This window comes from Mchenga conophoros, linkage group LG12, assembly GCF_057382185.1.
Source record: "Mchenga conophoros isolate Kocher_MC1m ecotype Shallow Benthic linkage group LG12, M_conophoros_male_GT1.1, whole genome shotgun sequence".
NCBI lineage: Eukaryota > Metazoa > Chordata > Actinopteri > Cichliformes > Cichlidae > Mchenga > Mchenga conophoros.
Window position 1 is genome coordinate 9,574,913 of NC_140537.1, and position 18,862 is coordinate 9,593,774.

Here is an 18,862-nt window from a genome sequence, read left to right on the forward strand (position 1 = left end):
GGAGACAAAGGGCAGCCCTGGCGGAGCCCATCACCCACCGGGAACGAGTCCGACTTATTGCCGGCAATGCGAACCAAGCTCTTGCAACGGTTGTATAGGGATCGAATGGCCCGTAGCAATGGGCCAGACACCCCATATTCCCGCAACACCTCCCACAGGACACCCCGAGGGACACGGTCGAATGCCTTCTCCAAGTCCACAAAACACATGTAGACTGGTTGGGCAAACTCCCATGCACCCTCAAGTATCCTGGAGAGGATAAAGAGCTGGTCCAGTGTTCCGCGACCAGGACGAAAACGGCATTGTTCCTCCTGTATCCGAGGTTCGACTAACGGACGAACTCTCCTTTCCAGCACCCTGGCATAGACTTTCCCAGGGAGGCTGAGGAGTGTGATCCCCCTGTAGTTGGAACACACCCTCCGGTCCCCTTTCTTGAAGATGGGGACCACCACCCCGGTCTGCCAGTCCACAGGTACTGCCCCTGATCTCCACGCAACATTGCAGAGGCGTGTCAACCAGGACAGCCCTACAACGTCCAGAGCCTTCAGGAACTCGGGGCGGACCTCATCAACACCAGGGGCTCTGCCACCAAGGAGTTGTTTAACTGCCTCAGTGACCTCGCCCCCGGAAATTGGCGGGTCATTCCCCTCATCCCCAGACTCTGCTTCCTCCTCGGAAGACGTGTCAGTGGGATTAAGGAGGTCCTCGAAGTATTCCTTCCACCGCCTGACAATTTTCTCAGTCGACGTCAGCAGCGCTCCGCCAGCACTATACACAGTGCAGGTAGAGCACCGCTTTCCCCTCCTGAGACGTCTGACGGTTTGCCAGAATCTCTTCGAGGCAGCCCGAAAGTCTTTTTCCATGGCCTCTCCGAACTCCTCCCACACCCGAGTTTTTGCTTCAGCCACTGCCCGAGCCGCATTCCGCTTGGCCTGTCGATACCTGTCGGCTGCCTCCGGAGTCCCACAGGCTAACCAAGCCCGATAGGACTCCTTCTTCAGCCTGGTGGCTCCCTTCACCTCTGGTGTCCACCATTTGGTTCGGGGATTACCACCACGGCAGGCACCAACCACCTTGCGGCCGCAGCTCAATGCAGCAGCTTCGGCAATGGAGACGCTGAACATGGTCCATTCGGACTCAATGTCCCCAGTCTCCCTCGGAATGCTGTTGAAGCTCTGCCGGAGGTGTGCGTTGAAGATCTCGTGGACTGGGGCCTCTGCTAGACGTTCCCAGCACACCCTCACTACGCGTTTAGGTGCACCAGGTCTGTCCAGCGTCTTCCCCCGCCACCTGATCCAACTCACCACCAAGTGGTGATCAGTTGACAGCTCAGCCCCTCTCTTTACCCGAGTGTCCAGAACATATGGTCGCAGGTAGAGCAGGGCGATATGGCCAAAAATATTTATCACGATATATATTTGAAAATTTGCGATAACGATATAACCGACGATATAATTGATGCGAGACAAAATACAACTCCACAACATTACTAGCGCAAAAAGACAACCTTCCATTTATTTTCACTTAAACAAGAAGCTGGTTTTTATGTACATTAAAGCTTTATAAAAATGTAACAGTGCAAATGCAAATTCCTTGCTGAAAGTTTAACCAAAAGGCATTTCCAGTAGAAATGGGCTGACATATCCTGAGCATAACCATGTATAATATCCACTGAAGTTAAAAAGAGGTGCTTTGCAACATTAAACTGCAGTGTGCAGTATGTATTTTTCGGACCATAAGGTGCACGGGATTATAAGGCACATTAAGCGAAACAAAGCAGTCAGATAAATCAAACTTTATTAAACTCATTCTTCTTGCTTCCTCCACTTCTGTACCATTGATTCATTAATGTTGAATTCTCTGGCAGCTGCTCTATTCCCATGTTGTTGCAGTCTATTAATGACTAACCTCATATTGTGGATGGATTATCTCAGTTGTTCTCCTGACTGAAGTTTGGTCCGTTTACAACATCCTGCCATGCGATTGCATTTGTCTCTAACCATGAAGAACCTTCACGTTAACTTTTATAAGTGGAAAAGTGTTAGTGTTCGTCCTCCAGCTTCACTGTTTATGTTATGCTAACATAGCTGTGTCGCTAGCGATCACGTAGCACATCATTATATACCAGCTAGCCCAACTTCAGTAACCCTACAAACGTCACTGCTGTTTAGTTTCCTGTCTTCATTTATGTTGGAAGTGATAGCAGAACTGTACGTTTGATTTTTTTCAGAAATCTCTCAGTCAAAACATGCTATATCATGCTTAGGTAACTAGCGAAACTAGCGAGCTAACTTCCGCTAGCTTCCTGCTAACGTCTAACTCCGTTAAATGTAATAACTTTAGTTTTCATGGATGCCTGGAAGTTAAACTTCATAGTTACACCTGGTAAAGCAGCAATGCTGATCGTTTTATTAAAGATGAAAGAATTTAGACAGTTTTTAACTCTAAGTGATGCTGCAGTGTTGTTTGACCTGAAGCATACGGAGTTTAGGACCCAGATTACTCCCAGATTTAAGAGCATCTTAGTCCGACAAATATGACAATAACAACGGCCGCTTGCATGTTCTGCAAAAAAATGTGCTTTGTCGTGTATCTGACGGACAAGCACCAAACCAGTTCCACATCACGGAAGTTGCACCATTTTTACAAACCAATTCTGGTTCATCTGTTTCACTCAACAATCGGCCATGTGCGTATGAAAACAAAGGCACTGCGCATGCGCGTTTTACTCCCATTCTATCGCGATATTTCATTTTCCTATCGTTGCCTAACATTATACCGGTATTACCGTGAACGGTATAATATGGCCCAGCCCTAGTCGCAGGTCTGCTGATACGATTACAAAATCGATCATCGACCTACGGCCTAGAGCATCCTGGTGCCACGTGCACTTATGGACACTCTTATGTTCGAACAGGGTGTTCGTTATGGCCAAACTGTGATTAGCACAGAAGTCCAATAACAGAGCACCGCTCGGGTTCAGATCAGGGAGGCCGTTCCTCCCAATCACGCCCCTCCAGGTCTCGCTGTCGTCACCCACGTGAGCATTGAAGTCTCCCAGCAGGACAACAGAGTCTCCAGGTGGAGCACCCTCCAGCACCCCCCCCCCCAGGGACTCTAAGAAGGCTGGGTACTCTGAACTGCCACTCGGCGCATAAGCGCAGATGACAATCAGGACCCGTTCCCCGACCCTAAGGCGCAGGGAACAAACCCTCTCGTCCACCGGGAAAAACCCCAACGTACCGGCAGCAAGCCGAGGGGATATTAGGATACCCACCCCAGCCCGCCGCCTCTCACCAGGGGCAACTCCAGACTGAGACAGAGTCCAGCCCCTCTCCAGGAGACTGGTTCCAGAGCCCAAGCCATGTGTAGAGGTGAGCCCGACTATATCTAGCCGGTACCTCTCAACCTCACGCACTTTGTCTTGAGCTCTCAGCGAAGGCGGTCGCACTTTCTCCTCTCCTCCTCACCCTTATCTTCCCTGCTTCGCCTCTATGTCCTTGTCTTGTCTTGTGTGAATTTACTTTCCCTGGAACAGTCTCTCACTGTCGTTCTCTAAACCTAAAAGAGAATTATGGATTTGATCAACTGGTCTCTGAGTGCTATTGACACCCTTTTCTCAACGAGAAGTCGGGGCTCGGGAGAGCCTGAGTGCCCTGGAGGGACTTTCCCTGCCGGTTACACGATGGACGGGTGGCAGAACTGGAGGACCGTGTGCCTGGCGGGACTGTCGATCGAGGACGCTGAAGATATCTACCTATTCGGAACCATGATAACAGGGTTCATGCTGATCGGCGTTGGCTTAGCCCTGGTTTATCAGAGAAATAAGAAAGCGGAACCGGCTGTTCAAACCCCCACAAGGCTGCCCGCTGGATTCGAAGCGACGGGACGAGGTGCGACCTCTCACAACGAACGTAATATGGTCAACACCTTGGAGACGTTTACAGCTGCTGTGAAGGCTCAAAACAACACCATTGAGCGTATGAGGGGAAACATCAGAGAGAGGCCTGCTCAAAATGAGACCCTTGAGCGACAGTTGGAAAACATCGCGGAACGGATCACTGCAGTTGTGAGGTCTCAGAATCAAAAGACTGACAACACCACGGAACAGAAGTTTGATACCATCATGGGGAGGCTCGCAGCTCTTCAACGGGAGATCGAGAGACCAGCCTCGGAGTGCTAGAATTCGAGCTGCTCACAAAGGAGAAATCAACAATATTCAACATTTGGACACCACGGCTCCAGCTGCAGGCCCAAGGCTGGAGCCCACCAAAACAACTCCCTGATAACGACTGTGTGATGACTATTCTTCCCGCCCCATGAAGGACACCTGGATTGGCTGGAGGACTGTTTACTTAGCCTGATAGGCCGAAGGACACTGTCTCAGCTAAACTATGGACACGCACACACACACACTTACACTGATAAGCACTCACTCATCCCCCTCCCTTTCCAACGTCTTCGGTGCTTGTGCCCTACCGGGGATGATAGCAGTCAACTGGACCAGCACAGATGCTGCAGGACCGGATGCGCTGTCTACGCCGGCTCTCTCTTACCCTTTACCCGCCCCTGTTGCTTGTCTCGTGTTTCTATGGTGTATTGATAGTCATGTGCTTTTGTGCTGAGGTGTTTTTTCTTTTATCAAACTGTTCTCCCACTAGGAGCTCAGTCTGAGTGGAGTTTTTTTTCTCCTCCTCTTACCTCATGTAGTGTATTTTTGTTGTTTTTTTCCTATCAGCCTACCTTCTGACATGTCTGCCCAATGTGATGTTTGTGTAAAGTTGGTCAGAAGGTTCCTTTGTGAGTGCGCATGCGCCATTAGCGTGCTGCCTGCTGTAACCCCTAATTTCCCTCGGGATGAATAAAGTATTCTGATTCTGATTCTGATAACTCAGGCTCCTTCCCCACCAGAGAGGTGACATTCCATGTCCCTATTGCCAGTCTTGGCAGCCGGGGGTCAGTCCGCCAGGGCCTCCGCTCCTGGCCGCCACCTGGCACACAATGCACCCGACCCCTATGGCGCCTCCTGCGGGTGGTGGGCCTGCGGGAGGATGGGCCCATGTCTCCTCTTCGGGCTGTGCCCGGCCGGGCCCCATGGACTAAGGCCCGGCCACCAGACGCTCGCCCTCGGGCACCCTCCCCGGGCCTGGCTCCAGGGCGGGGCCCCGGTAACCCTATCCCGGGCAGGGTAAACTGTTCCCCCGATGTCCTTTTCATAAGGGTCTTATGAATCGCTCTTTGTCTGGTCCCTCACCCAGGGCAAATTTGCCATGGGAGACCCTACCAGGGGGCAAAAGCCCCCAGACAACATAGCCCCTGGGATCCCTGTGACACACAAACCCCTCCACCACGATAAGGTAGCGATTCAAGGAGTGATCATGTGATCCCATTTTTGTGTATTTTTACATTTGAACACATGCTTAAGTGAGTATTTCACCTAATACATTGTAAGTTATTGATGGTCTGTCCTGAATACTAAACAATCCTTTTTGAGAATTTGCCGATTTTAAATTTGTGTTCAGGAATAATCACTGAAATTTAAATAACAAAATTGTGTTATCTACTTGCAATTACAGCCTTGACATACATCAAACAACATCTTGAAACGACAGAGCATGAGAGTGAGGATCAGCAAAGAGAGTCATCTGATGAAGATGAATTCTTCTCCAGACCAATCTCCAGAAGGCTGCAAAGTGCAGTTGAGCTTGATGGTTATCTTGCTTGTGCCACAGACACCATGGAGCTGCTGCACTCCTTCTCAGCCATCAAAAACCTCTCTCTTAAACTGAACACAGCTCTGCCTGCTTCTGCTGCGTGTGAACGACTTTTTAGCTGTGCTGGTCTACTCTTCACTGCCAAACGAAGTCGGATTACCTCTGTTAATTTAGAAAACCAGCTCTTGCTGAAACTGAACAAAAGGTTCAGAAAGTAAAGTGTGAAAGAAATGCTAAGAGATTAAGACACTTACCTGCCTGTTGTTCAGTGTATGGGGAATAGTTTAAATGGTTCTACGCATGTTCAGAAACATTTTTGTCATTGTTTTAACAAACAAAATTCCTTCTTTTATATCTACATTTATTTACAAAACAAGTTACCTTTCTATACCTTGTTCATCTGAAAAATGTGCTTTGAACATAAATATTTATACTGGTGAATCGAGTTGAATGCCTGCTATTGACAACAGAATAAAACATCAGTCTGTTAAAAAGTAATTAATACTCTGAGTAGTTTTTGAGAACAGTACTTTGTACTTTTACTCAAGTATTTTTTTAACACCAGTACTTTTACTTGTAATTGAGTACAATTTAACCAGTGTAACAGTACTTGTACTTGAGTACAAATTTTGAGTACTCTTTCCACCTCTGATCAAGACAATTATGTTGTATTACATTACAGTGATTTAACGTTAATTTACATTCAAAATGTGAAGTCAAAGTCTATTTACGTAACTTTAATGATATTCTAGAAGAACAGAACATTACTGTAAAATGCACAGTAAAATACCTTCATATTAGGGTTTTTTCCTATCCTACGGTCGCAGCCATACCCGCGACCTTGTTGTTGTTAGCTCACATTCATTGGCCAAAGCTTAGCGTCATGTTATTTATATTTATTCAAAATAATATGATTCTTACGCAATCTAAACATGTATATGTTAGCACACTGGATGACTTCTGTTGTTATATTTCCAGCATCAGGACTGATCTAGCCTTAAGCTACCGTTTATCTTATTAAAATCTTTATTTAGACTCTCCAGAATGCTCCAATACAAAACAGACTAATGTAGCTTGTCAACCACACTTAAAATACATATCTGGAAATTTAGGTTTGGATTTATGTAATTTCTGTGGAGTGAGGTGAGCTGATAAAGGCAAGTCTGCATTTGGAATTAACTGTAGCTGACAAACTATTATAGCATAAATCTGACCCGAAGTGTTCATAAGTATATATATTCACTCTTGATTTTTGCAAAGCTGGCTTTGGACTCTGATTCTGTAACACAGATCATGCTTTAGAAATACATTTTGCCCTGTATTGTGATGAACAAGTCTCTGCATCAGTTATCCGATTGTTCAGTGATGACGCGTCTAATCCTACTTCCGGGTTTAAAGTAGTCTGCGTTTAATACGGCTTTTTTGTTGTTAACATGTTTAATGTTATGTATTTTCTTCTATTTGATCTCAAAAAGCTCCTAAAACAGTCAGTGATCCCTGTTGACCTCCCTCGGCTTTTATTACCACTAATCATTTATTTAAGCTCAGTTTTTAAAACCTTAGGATGTAACTACAGCCCAGCCCATGCAGCAGTATATGAATAACTAACCACGTATTGTGGATGGATTATCTCAGTTGTTCTCCTGGCTGAAGTTTGGTCCTTTTACAGCATCCTGCCATGCGATTACATTTGTTCCTGACCACCGACAACACTCACGTTAACTTTTATCGAGTGGAAAAAAAGTTAGCTTGTTTATATTATGCTAACATAGCTGTGTCGCTAGCGGTCACATAGCACATCATTATATACCAGCTAGCCCAACTTCAGTAACCCTACAAACGTCACTGCACACAGAAGTTTTCTGTCTTCATTTATGCTGGAAGTGATAACAGAGTTATACGTTTTAATTTGTTTCCAAAACCCCGCAGTCAGGACATGCTATATTGTATTTAGATAGAAGCTAGCGAGCTAACTCCCTGCTAACTTCTAACTCCGTTAAATGTCATAAATTCCGTTTTCATGGATGCCTGGATGTTAAACTCAATTGTTACACCTGGTAGAGCAGAACGCTGATCATTTTATTAAAGATGAAAGACTTTAAACAGTTTTTCAACTCTCAGTAATGCCATAGTGATCGTTTGATATATGGACCTGCAGCGGAGTTTAGACCCAGACACGGCTAGTGACGTCAGACTGAACAATCGGATAGCAATTTGAGGGCCTGTGCTTGCTCTAAAAAAGATCACAATGCTTGTTGGGGAGATTGCATTTGCTCTTCAATTGTTCAAAGGACACAAAATGTCCATTTTCATAACAGTCTTCCACATACTGAATCCCCTTTCATTGCCATATATCCACAGTCTTCATCAGATGTACGAGTTCATTTAGTCTCAGAGAAATTTTTGAAGACAGTCCAAGTTTTCAGTCCAAGAGTTCTGTGACCTTTGCACCAGATTTTAACCAAATATCACATAAATGGCTAACCAGTTGTCACTTTAGACTCACTGACTAACATTACATTGTATGTGTTTGGACTGTGGGAGGAGGCTAGACAACCTGTGGAGAGTCTCAGGCTCAGGGAGAACATCCAAACTCCACGCAGAAAGGTCATACAGCTACTAGGTCCTGGGCATAACCGTTCCAAGAAGGAATCCTCAGCCTCACAATATCTCTTAGAGTCAGTAATTCCACTGATTGGTGGAGCTTCTCTTTTTGGGAAGTGACATTGCTAACTACTGCACCTCCGTGCTGCCTATAAGTCCCATTAATACAACCTATAGGTGGCACATGACGTTGATGACAACATTATCAAATGAATGTAACTAATTTTGTATTTAATAAGAATTGAAACTACTAGTTGAAGAATTTTCTGCAAGGTTTTTTTGCAACAACAAATGTGGCCCCCTACTGGCCATTATAAAGAAAGCAGGTTTAAGTCAATTGTACTTTGGTTTCAGACTTCAGACCTCAAAGTTACATCCATCTTTTCTATACAGTCTATGCCTTCTCTTTTGCTCTAATCATTAATATAAAATGCCAAATATGCCACTTGATCATAAACACAGATTAGGGACTAGTACTAGGATTTAGCTAATATATTAAATTGAATATTCTGATAGTAACTAGCACTTGGGTAAAGTAAAATGTGAAGTGAATTTAAAGTTTATATCAGAAATTGCTGATAACCTCACTGCTAGCAGTCTACATAAGATAAAATGAGGACAGTGCTGCCCTATGACTTGCAGATAACAGTGTGTATGTCGGGAGTCCTGTCGTTACATTTCATCACCTTCCTCTGCTGTAAACAAGGTGATCAGGAAACAGACAGGCGAGAAATGTTGGGATATTTACGGCTGCTATTTCTGTTGATACAAGATGAAGATTGTGTGTGTGTATGTGAGAGAGAGAGAAAGAGCATAAACTAAACAGAAAGTGCTCAGTTGACTCTTGAACTATTTGTGTTCCTTACTGGCTGTGTGCAGAATACCAGGTAATATGGGCGTTATTTACAGAGGAGCATATCTTCAGTGGCTTATAAAACACCTTAAGTTACATGAATAAAACATGACTGAAACTGGAGGATGGAATCACATCCCTTCAAGCTACTTTGTCATTTGATGTTTTGCTGATAATGACTACAATAGAGAGTGCCATCTAAAACATCATTCAGTTGGGTTGAGATTTGTAATTGCTTAGGTCATAGCATGTGAGTGACGGATGAGGTCTTTGCAGTGATTTGCTGCAATCTTGTAAAACTATGCCAGCATAATGGCCCCAACACTATGGATCCAAATTTCTAGATGGAAGCTATTTTAAATTTACATTGTTTTCATTTTCATTTGTATATTTCAGGTCTAACAAAAGGTTAAACTACTTCATCAGTAGGGCTGCGCGATATGATGAAATATATTGGATACACTGTTTATTTAATTTTTTTCATTGTTTGGATGGTCATCACATGGATGCAGGCACAGAGAATACCAGCATAGCCATTAAAGATGAGGCAGAAACAGGTAGCTCCAAACAGAAGGACCAGTCAAAACAAATCAAGGACCTTATTCCTAAACTAGTCCCCACCGCAGAGTCAAACATGACAAACCTCTTCTACCACATACGCAAAAATCACACGAAAGAGTATGGAGAGAGTTTACGGATGAGACGCAAAAGAAGAGCCGTCAGGTGCTCAAAATAAACCTTACACTCAAACATTAGAACAGGCTTTTTCCCGCAGCACACCATGTAATAAATACTCAAAAAGAAAACTGCGGAAGTTACAACTTATATTTAACAATGCATAGTTTCATGCATCGGTCAAAACACTCGACTCTAGGTACACAATGTCCAGCTGAAAACACTTCACACAAGTTGAGCTGCCCGAGAGTGGCAGAATTTACAGAAAAAGCACTATTTTGCCATATACATCGTTGTTGGGATGAGAAATGTCTTTCATCGGGATATGAGATTCTGGTTATATCACACAGCCCTATTCATCAGGTAATGCATGTAATTTTCACTTTACAACTTTTTTGAAGTGCCTAAGAACAATTCCTGCTAAAAACAAAACAAAATATAATTTACTGGGCGCAGGTTTCGCTCACTGGGATGAGCAGGAGACCATATGCCGCACGGCTGAGAGCAGCTGGTTCGAGTCCGACCCCCCATGTCTTTGCTCCGCTTTCCTGTTAGCCTTCACCATCCCTATCAAAAACAAATCCATAAAAAGGCCCCAAAAAGTTTAACAAACATAATTTACGGTATAAATTCTTAATAGAAATGTTGAATTTAATGTGTGATGACAATATGAAAATTTAATAGCAGATTAGCATCAAACGCTGTATTCATTTGATGGAAGATGGAGGGACATGCAAGCTGGCAATGCTGTGTGTCCTTTGTGTAATTGAGAGGATACTGAAAGCTACAAATTTATCCTGTCAATGCAGAGCTCACTCTTGATTTGTTGGAAGAGCTTTCAGAGGCAGAAATAGTTGGCATTTTGCCAAAGTAGCTTTTGGCAAAAACACAGACTGTCATTTGCATTTAAGACCATTTCTGCACAGACAAGTTTGTTTGTGCAAACGAACACGGCGTCAGCTCAAGAACCTGGCAGCTTCAGACCAACAAGTTTGTTTACCGAGCTAAGGAGAACTTGGGAGATATTGCCCCCAAGTGAGGAAAATACTGTTTTCCAAAGCAGGGTAAATTCCATTTCCTTTCATGAGCACTCAAGCATCAGACTTATTTCATGTCAGATTAATGGGAAGCTTCTAATCTATACTAGCAAAAACATATGGGTGGGTATTGTGTGTGCTTTTGTATAAACCAATGAAGATGTTTGTGTTTGCAGTAAGCCTGTGATCCCACTAATATTAAAAACCATACAAGCTCTGAGTGGAGTAATAATGTGCCAGTACTTGCCTGATAAGTATTCTGTAAGTCTGATAAGGAAAGAATTGTAAATGAAACTATTATCTTCATGTCACATGATACACAGATTCAGAGACACGCAAAGCAAAAGTGTTGATATAAATGTTTGAATTCTGAATAGGAGACTGAGTAAACTAGTGCATACAGGTGTAGGTGTTCTGGCGGAGGGCCAGAAAACACGGACACAGCAAAACAACTGCAGGGCAGATAATGTCCTTTTCTCCCATCTTGGCTTCTCTAATGGCAGCAAAAGTGCAGTCAACTTAATAACAAGTAAATGACTAAATTCGATCTAGTTAAGACCTCTCTAAAATGACAAAACCCTAAAAATAATACTCATAAAAAAGCTTTACTGCTCAAATGAAAAATCTATAAAAGGCTTCATTAATAAGACAAGCCAGTAATGAACTGAACCTAGTAATAACTAGGTTCGACCAAACATTAACAGAAGCTGAAGATGTTTGTTGCTTCCAGCTCTTTGTATGAGTCTTTTTACAGCCCCACTTTCTTTTAAACGATACATGACTGTTTTGGAAATAAAGTCTGTTTAAGTTTTAAGATTTCATTTTTCTATTAAAGAAATTTTTTTGAAAACTTTTATGCCTTTTCTTTTATACTAAAAGGGGCACAGCATCCGGGAAGTATACGCTACAAGTTTAACTTCATTGCAGATGTGGTGGATAAGATTGTCCCAGCTGTGGTACACCTGGAGCTTTTTCAAAGGTAAACCAAACCAAAGCAGAAAAATGAAGTAGCATTTCAAAATGCTCTTTTAGATGCAAAATGACCTTTGCTATTAATCTTTTTTTACTGCCAGAGTGCCATTTTCCAGTGAGGAGGTCTCTGTGTCGAGTGGCTCTGGGTTTATAGTGTCAGAGGATGGCTGGATTGTCACAAATGCTCACGTGCTTACCAACAAACAGCGGATAAAAGTTGAGTTGAAAAGTGGCGTACATTATGAAGCTGCGGTCAGGGATGTGGATCAGAAGATGGACATCGCTCTCATCAAAATCGATCCAGATGTGAGTGTCCTGCTGTTTTTGTGGGGCTCCCCAAGGGTTTAAGGCAAAATCAGTGGTGCGTTTCATCTTGCTGAGTAGCTTGTCATCAGAGGCTAACATCAAAGTGTATTAATCCTGCACACAAAGCAGTGAGAAATCCAGGGAGAGAGTCATCAAGGGCCTTTGCCTACCAAAATTAGACTCTGTTCCTTAACATGGCCAATTTGCAGACTGAATTCCTTTGGGGTGCTATTTGTTCATGTATCATGAATTCAAAGCCCCAGCTATTTTTTGTGTGTATACTTACAAGAGCGGTTTTGAATAAAACATGTTCCAACTTAGACTTGCTCATACAGAACTGGCTGCTTTGTATGGTAGCAGGTGCTCTATTCCCAACCACTTCAGTCAGACGGCACTCAGTGTGAAGCACGTGATTAACATCTTTAGGGCTGATCTGAATACAGGAACACCTCAAGATCAGCAGAAGTTAACCAGAAGCATCACTGGATTTAACTGCTTTAAAGCTGAAGGAGTTTTCTCTTTTTAAAAACCTGGGAGTGGTGACAGTTGTACAATGCTTTAACACTCTGTGATACATTCTTTGCATAAGGGGTTCTAAAGCTTGCCTAAAAGGCATATTTGTTGTGACATAAGAGCCCATACCCCGGGAGGTGCAGCTATAAATTAAATGAAGCATTACAATTCCCACTAGAGATAAATGGCGTGAGCCTGGCAAAGGAGGAACCAGGCAGAGTCAAGCTGAAGCATTTTTTCGTTTGGTGTACAACTAAATGTTTTTGTATTAAAAAATGCACTTTAAACACTCATTTCCACCGTAGGGCTTTGGCAACCTTTTCCAACCAGTGACAGTTAACCTTCATCAACATCAACAGAAATCTCAACAGAAAAAGAAAAAAACTGCTAATAATAATGTTTGAACAAGTGAGTGACTGGAACAAGTTATGCAGTGGAAGATTTTCTAAAATTCAGCAACATGATTTTTGCTTGCAGGACTAGTTTTGAGAGACCATAAACAGCTGGTCTCTGAATGAGTTGAATTTCACAGAGGAAGGATCGTTTCACCAATGGAAACCTTACAAAAAAGTATAACAGTTTTATTACTGGTTTATCTCAGGTTTAGTGGGCAACTCATATCTTCTGAGGCTATTGCAGAAGCTAGCATTAGAATCTGCCATGGTCCATTTGCTGTGTCTCCTTCACGGTTTCTTGCCGGACCCATACTTAAACTCCTGCTCGGAGGTGCTGATTCTCATTCCTGCTACTTCTCAGCAATGAACTGTTCCACTGCAAGCTGGAGGCCACCACCTGGTAAAGCCAACATAAACACAAAAAGCAGAGACAAAATCCACCTACAAATTCTGTCTATAAAAGTTACAAACAGAATTTGTGTCAAAGGGCAGCCCCAGCAAAGTCCAACAGCCACTAGAAACAAGTCCAACTCATTGTCGTCAATGCAACCAAGTTCTCACTTCCATAGAGTCCTTTTTTTTTTGTGTCCCGTTTGGATCTTTAGCCATCAGAATAGTTGTCTTAAGGCCAAGAAAGATGCCAAGTGGATTTATTTTACCAAGTGGATCATCATGGCCTTGCCATATTGGTCCATTTGATTGACCTTTATTATAATTATGAATTGATTTTATTTTCGGTTGCTACAAACGGGACAGACATGACTGGGGGATAGGACAAGGAGAAAGAATGAAAGAAAGAGAGGGAGAGAAAGAAAACCAAAGGGGAGAAGAGACGGTGAGAAAGGGGGGAAGAAAGAAAGAAAAACAAACAAAAACACCTGGATCACCTGTATGGAGAAAAAAAACAGAAGAGAAAGCAAACAAAAAAAGAACAACATAATAAAAAACAGCACCATCACAATAAACTAGCTAGCAGTAGATAACAGTAGATACTAAATATTAAACGATATTGTGCAGCACGCAAGATAGACAGCGCACAATGTGCTTTGAGGCAGCAGCCAAGAAAGGTGTAGTCCGCGTCTGTGAACACCCGTGTGTACACCTGTGTGCACACCTGTGTGGATCAGCATGCTTGTATTCCAAAGCTTTCTCCGCCCCAGATATCCAGAGGCTCCAGAGTACAAGGACCCGAGGAGGACCACCAAAAGGGGGGGAACCGTGCCACCCTCCTGGGAAGAGCTGAGTAGAGCCCCAAACGAGAGGTCACCCAGCAGCTACGGAGCAGAGGCCAGAGGGGGTTGCAGTGGCGTGCTCGCGGGCTCTGCCGGCAGCCAGCTGTGCCAGAGAGGACCGAGCTTCAGGCCCAGAGGCCAGAGGCCTGAGGGCATCCCACCCCCCGGAAGGGGCCCAACCGGGCCACAGGCGCCAGGCCCCGCCAATCGGCCACCAGGAGTGAGCCGGTACATACATGAGCGCCCAGCCCGAGACGACAAGGACCACCAACACACCAACGTGTGAGGGCATCAGCCACCGGCAGGGAGTGTGGTGAGGGGAGATAGGCCTCCGTACTTTGGAGGGCCTGAGATGTACCCAGAGAGACCCAACCTGACATATAGACAAAGACGAACAGGTGCACGCGGTCACAGTCCATATTTTCAAAGTGCCTCCAATAGGATCCCCCAAGGGATGATGTCAAACACCTTCTCCAAGTCCACAAATAACATGCAGACTGGTTGGGCAAATTCTCCACTCGAATATCTCAAGAGGATAAAAGCCAGGACAAAAAACACATTGTTCCTCTTGAATCTAGGTTTGACTAATGAACAGACTCTCCTCAGTAGTACCCTAGTGTAGACCTGTCCAGAGACCCTAAGTAGTGTGAGCTGTCAATATTTAGAGGACACCCCTCTACTCAAAGATGGGAATCATCACCCTAGTCTACTAATACAAAGGCATTGGCACAGATCTCCACATGATGTTGCATAGGCGTGGCACCAAGACAGCCCTACAACACCCAGGATCTTTGGGAATTCAGGGCAAATCTCATACATGCCAGGGGCATTGGCATCAAAGACCTGTTTAACTGCCAAAGTGACCTCACCCCCCAGTGGTGGGTGAGTCACCCCGCTCATCTCCATACTCTGCTTCCTCTATGAAAGGCATGTCAGTGGGATTGGGGAGATAATCAAAAATATTCCTTCCACTGCAGCATCCTGTCAAAGTTCAGCAGGAAGTAGGTACTTGTGATCTTGCTAGACGCGCCGAATGAATCCTCACTATATTTGGGTTCCCCCCCAAACTCATCACCAGGTGGTGATCAATTTAAAGATCAGCTTCTCTCTTCACCTGAGCATCCAGAACACCCAACTATAGATCTGATATATAGGGTGGGCCATTTATATGGATACACCGTAATAACAAGGGAATAGTTGGTGATATTAAAGTCCTGTTTGTGGCACATTAGTATATGTGCGGGGGCAAACTCCTCAAGATGGGTGGTGACCATGGTGGCCATTTAGAATTTGGCCATCTTGGATACAACTTTTGTTTTTTCAATAGGAAGAGGGCCATGTGACACATCAAACTTATTGGTAATGTCACAAGAAAAACAATGTTGTGCTTGGTCTCAACGTAACTTTATTATTTCATGAGTTATTTACAAGTTTCTGACCACTTATTAAATGTGTTCAATGTACTGCCCATTGTGTTGGATTGTCAATGCAACCCTCTTCTCCCACTCTTCACACACTGATAGCAACACCGCAGATGACCCCAAAGATAAAAGTCTAAGGGGGTCAGATAGGGAGACCTTTGGGGCCATTCAACTGGCCCACGATGACTAATCCACTTTCCAGGAAACTGTTCATCTAGGAATGCTCAGACATGGCACCCATATTGTGGTGGTGCACCATCTTGCTGGAAAAACTCAGGGAACGTGCCAGCTTCAATGCACAAAGAGGGAAACACATCATCATGTAGCAATTTCAAATACCCAGTGGCCTTGAGGTTTCCATTGATGAAGAATAGACACACTATCGTTGTACCCCATATACCACACCAAACCATCACTTTTGTTGTTCCAACAGTCTTGGAGGGATCCATCCAATGTGGGTTCGTGTCAGACCAATAGTGGTAGTTTTGTTTGTTAACTTCACCATTCACATAAAAGTTTGCCTCATCACTGAACAAAATCTTCTGCGTGAACTGAGGGTCCTGTTCCAATTTTTGTTTTGCCCATTCTGCAAATTCTGTGCGCCGATCTGGGTCATCCTCGTTGAGATGCTGCAGTAGCTAGAGTTTGTAAGGGTGCCATTTGTGAGTTGCTAACATCCGCCGAAGGGATGTTCGACTAATGCCACTCTCCAGTGACATGCGGCGAGTGATACGCTGTGGGCTCTTGCTGAATGAAGCTAGGACAGCCACTGATTTTCCTTCATTAGTGAAAGTTTTCTTGCGTCCACATTTTGGCAAATCCAACACTGAACCAGCAAGCAGTTTGCTAACTGTAGCATGGGAGATGGGTGGTCTTGTAGGGAGTCTTGCATTGAAATCTGCTGCAATGACCCGGTTACTGCGTTCACCAGATATCAACACGATTTCGATCCACTCCTCACGTGTTAACCTCTTTGACATGTCAATGGCTGTGAACAAAGAGAAACTTGTAAATAACTCATGAAAGAATAATGTTACATTGAAACCAAGCATACCATTGTTTTTCTTGTGACATTACCAACAAGTTTGATGTGTCACATGGCCCTCTTCCTGTTGAAAAAACATAAGTTGTATCCAAGATGGCCGACTTCTAAACGGCCACCATGGTCACCACCCATCTTGAGGAGTTTGCCCCCTGTATAGGAATTTCTTTTATTTATGTATTAATCACATTATTTTATTTTATAATGCCTTGGTGCCACTGGATTTAAACATGTTCCACACTCACACTATAAGACAAATGGTGGGGGTGTAGTAAGGAAGTTGGGGGAAGCAGACCACTCCACAGGAAGAGTATTTTGTCTCTTCGAGGACTCTGGGAGGTAGCAAGGGAGTGTGAACCCTAAGGTGTGAAACAGCTGTGTACTGCCTTTTGTTCCTGAAGAAGGTATTTAATAACAGATATGATTCAATGCAGAGAGGTCTGTTAATACATAGTGAGTGAGAAAGGTGACTCGAAAGGAAAAACTCAATGCATCATGGGAATCCCCCGGCAGCCTACGTCTATTGCAGCATAACTAAGGGAGGATTCAGGATCACCTGGTCCAGCCCTAACTATATGCTTTAGCAAAAAGGAAAGTTTTAAGCCTAATCTTGAAAGTAGAGATAGTGTCTGTCTCCCGAATCCAAACTGGAAGCTGGTTCCACAGAAGAGGGGCCTGAAAACTGAAGGCTCTGCCTCCCATTCTACTTTTAAATACTCTAGGAACAACAAGTAGGCCTGCAGAGTGAGAGCGAAGTGCTCTAATAGGGTGATATGGTACTACAAGGTCATTAAGATAAGATGGGGCCTGATTATTTAAGACCTTGTATGTGAGGAGCAGGATTTTGAATTCAATTCTGGATTTAACAGGAAGCCAATGAAGGGAAGCCAAAACAGGAGAAATATGCTCTCTCTTTCTAGTCCCTGTCAGTACTCTTGCTGCAGCATTTTGGATTAGCTGAAGGCTTTTCAGTGAGTTTTTTGGACATCCTGATAATAATGAATTACAGTAGTCCAGCCTGGAAGTAATAAATGCATGAACTAGTTTTTCAGCGTCACTCTGAGACAGGATATTTCTAATTTTAGAGATGTTGCGCAAATGGAGTCTTACATATTTGTTTAATATGTGCTTTGAAGGACATGTCCTGGTCAAAAATGACTCCAAGGTTCCTCACAGTGTTACTGGAGGCCAAGGTAATGCCATCCAGAGTAAGAATCTGGTTAGATACCATATTTCTAAGATTTTCAGGGCCGAGTACAATAACCTCAGTTTTATCTGAATTAAGAAGCAGAAAGTTAGCGGCCATCCAGGTCTTTATGTCTTTAAGACATTCCTGCAGTTTAACTAATTGGTGTGTGTTATCTGGCTTCATGGACAGATAGAGCTGGGTGTCATCGGCATAGCAGTGAAAATGTATGCTATGTCTTCTAATGATGCTGCCTAAGGGAAGCATGTATAATGTAAACAGAATTGGTCCTAGCACTGAACCCTGTGGAACTCCATAATTAACCTCAGTGTGTGAAGAGGACTCTCCATTTACATGCACAAATTGGAGTCTATTAGATAGATATGATACAAACCACTGCAGTGCAGTACCTGTAATACCTACAGCATGTTCTAATCGCTCTAATAGGATATTATGGTCAACAGTATCGAATGCTGCACTAAGGTCTAGCAGGACAAGCACAGAGATGAGTCCACTGTCAGAGGCCATAAGAAGATCATTTGTAACCTTCACTAAAGCTGTTTCTGTGCTGTGATGAGCTCTGAAACCTGACTGAAACTCTTCAAATAAACCATTCCTCTGCAGATGATCTGTTAGCTGTTTGACAACTACTCTTTCAAGGATTTTTGATATGAAAGGAAGGTTGGAGATTGGCCTATAATTAGCTAAGACTAGCTTCATTTAAAATGCAGGACAATTTAGGAAAAATGAATTTTCCTTTACTTACAATGGTGTGAGTTGTACCATCCGGACACCTATGAATTTCTCTTTTGGTAGTGAATTTCCTGAGGGGAAATAAACACATATATATGACTTTATCACTGAATAAATGTTATCATGAACTGAATTCCTGGATGCTGTGACAAAAACATA

General features: G+C 43.7%; 1 protein-coding gene and 1 pseudogene across 2 annotated transcripts in view; both read left to right on the top strand.

The window, feature by feature from the left end:
- Positions 1-18,862, top strand: part of LOC146562122 (serine protease HTRA1-like) — a 32,807-nt pseudogene that overhangs the window by 7,005 nt on the left and 6,940 nt on the right. The window contains exons 2-3 of the transcript XR_014894688.1: positions 11,763-11,862; positions 11,957-12,181. The product of XR_014894688.1 is annotated as a serine protease HTRA1-like (transcript). The remainder of the gene's footprint in view (positions 1-11,762; positions 11,863-11,956; positions 12,182-18,862) is intronic.
- Positions 3,430-4,896, top strand: LOC146562123 (uncharacterized). Its single transcript, XM_085293600.1, has one exon. The coding sequence runs from the start codon at positions 3,575-3,577 to the stop codon at positions 4,181-4,183; it is 609 nt and encodes a 202-aa protein (XP_085149726.1). The 5' UTR covers positions 3,430-3,574; the 3' UTR covers positions 4,184-4,896.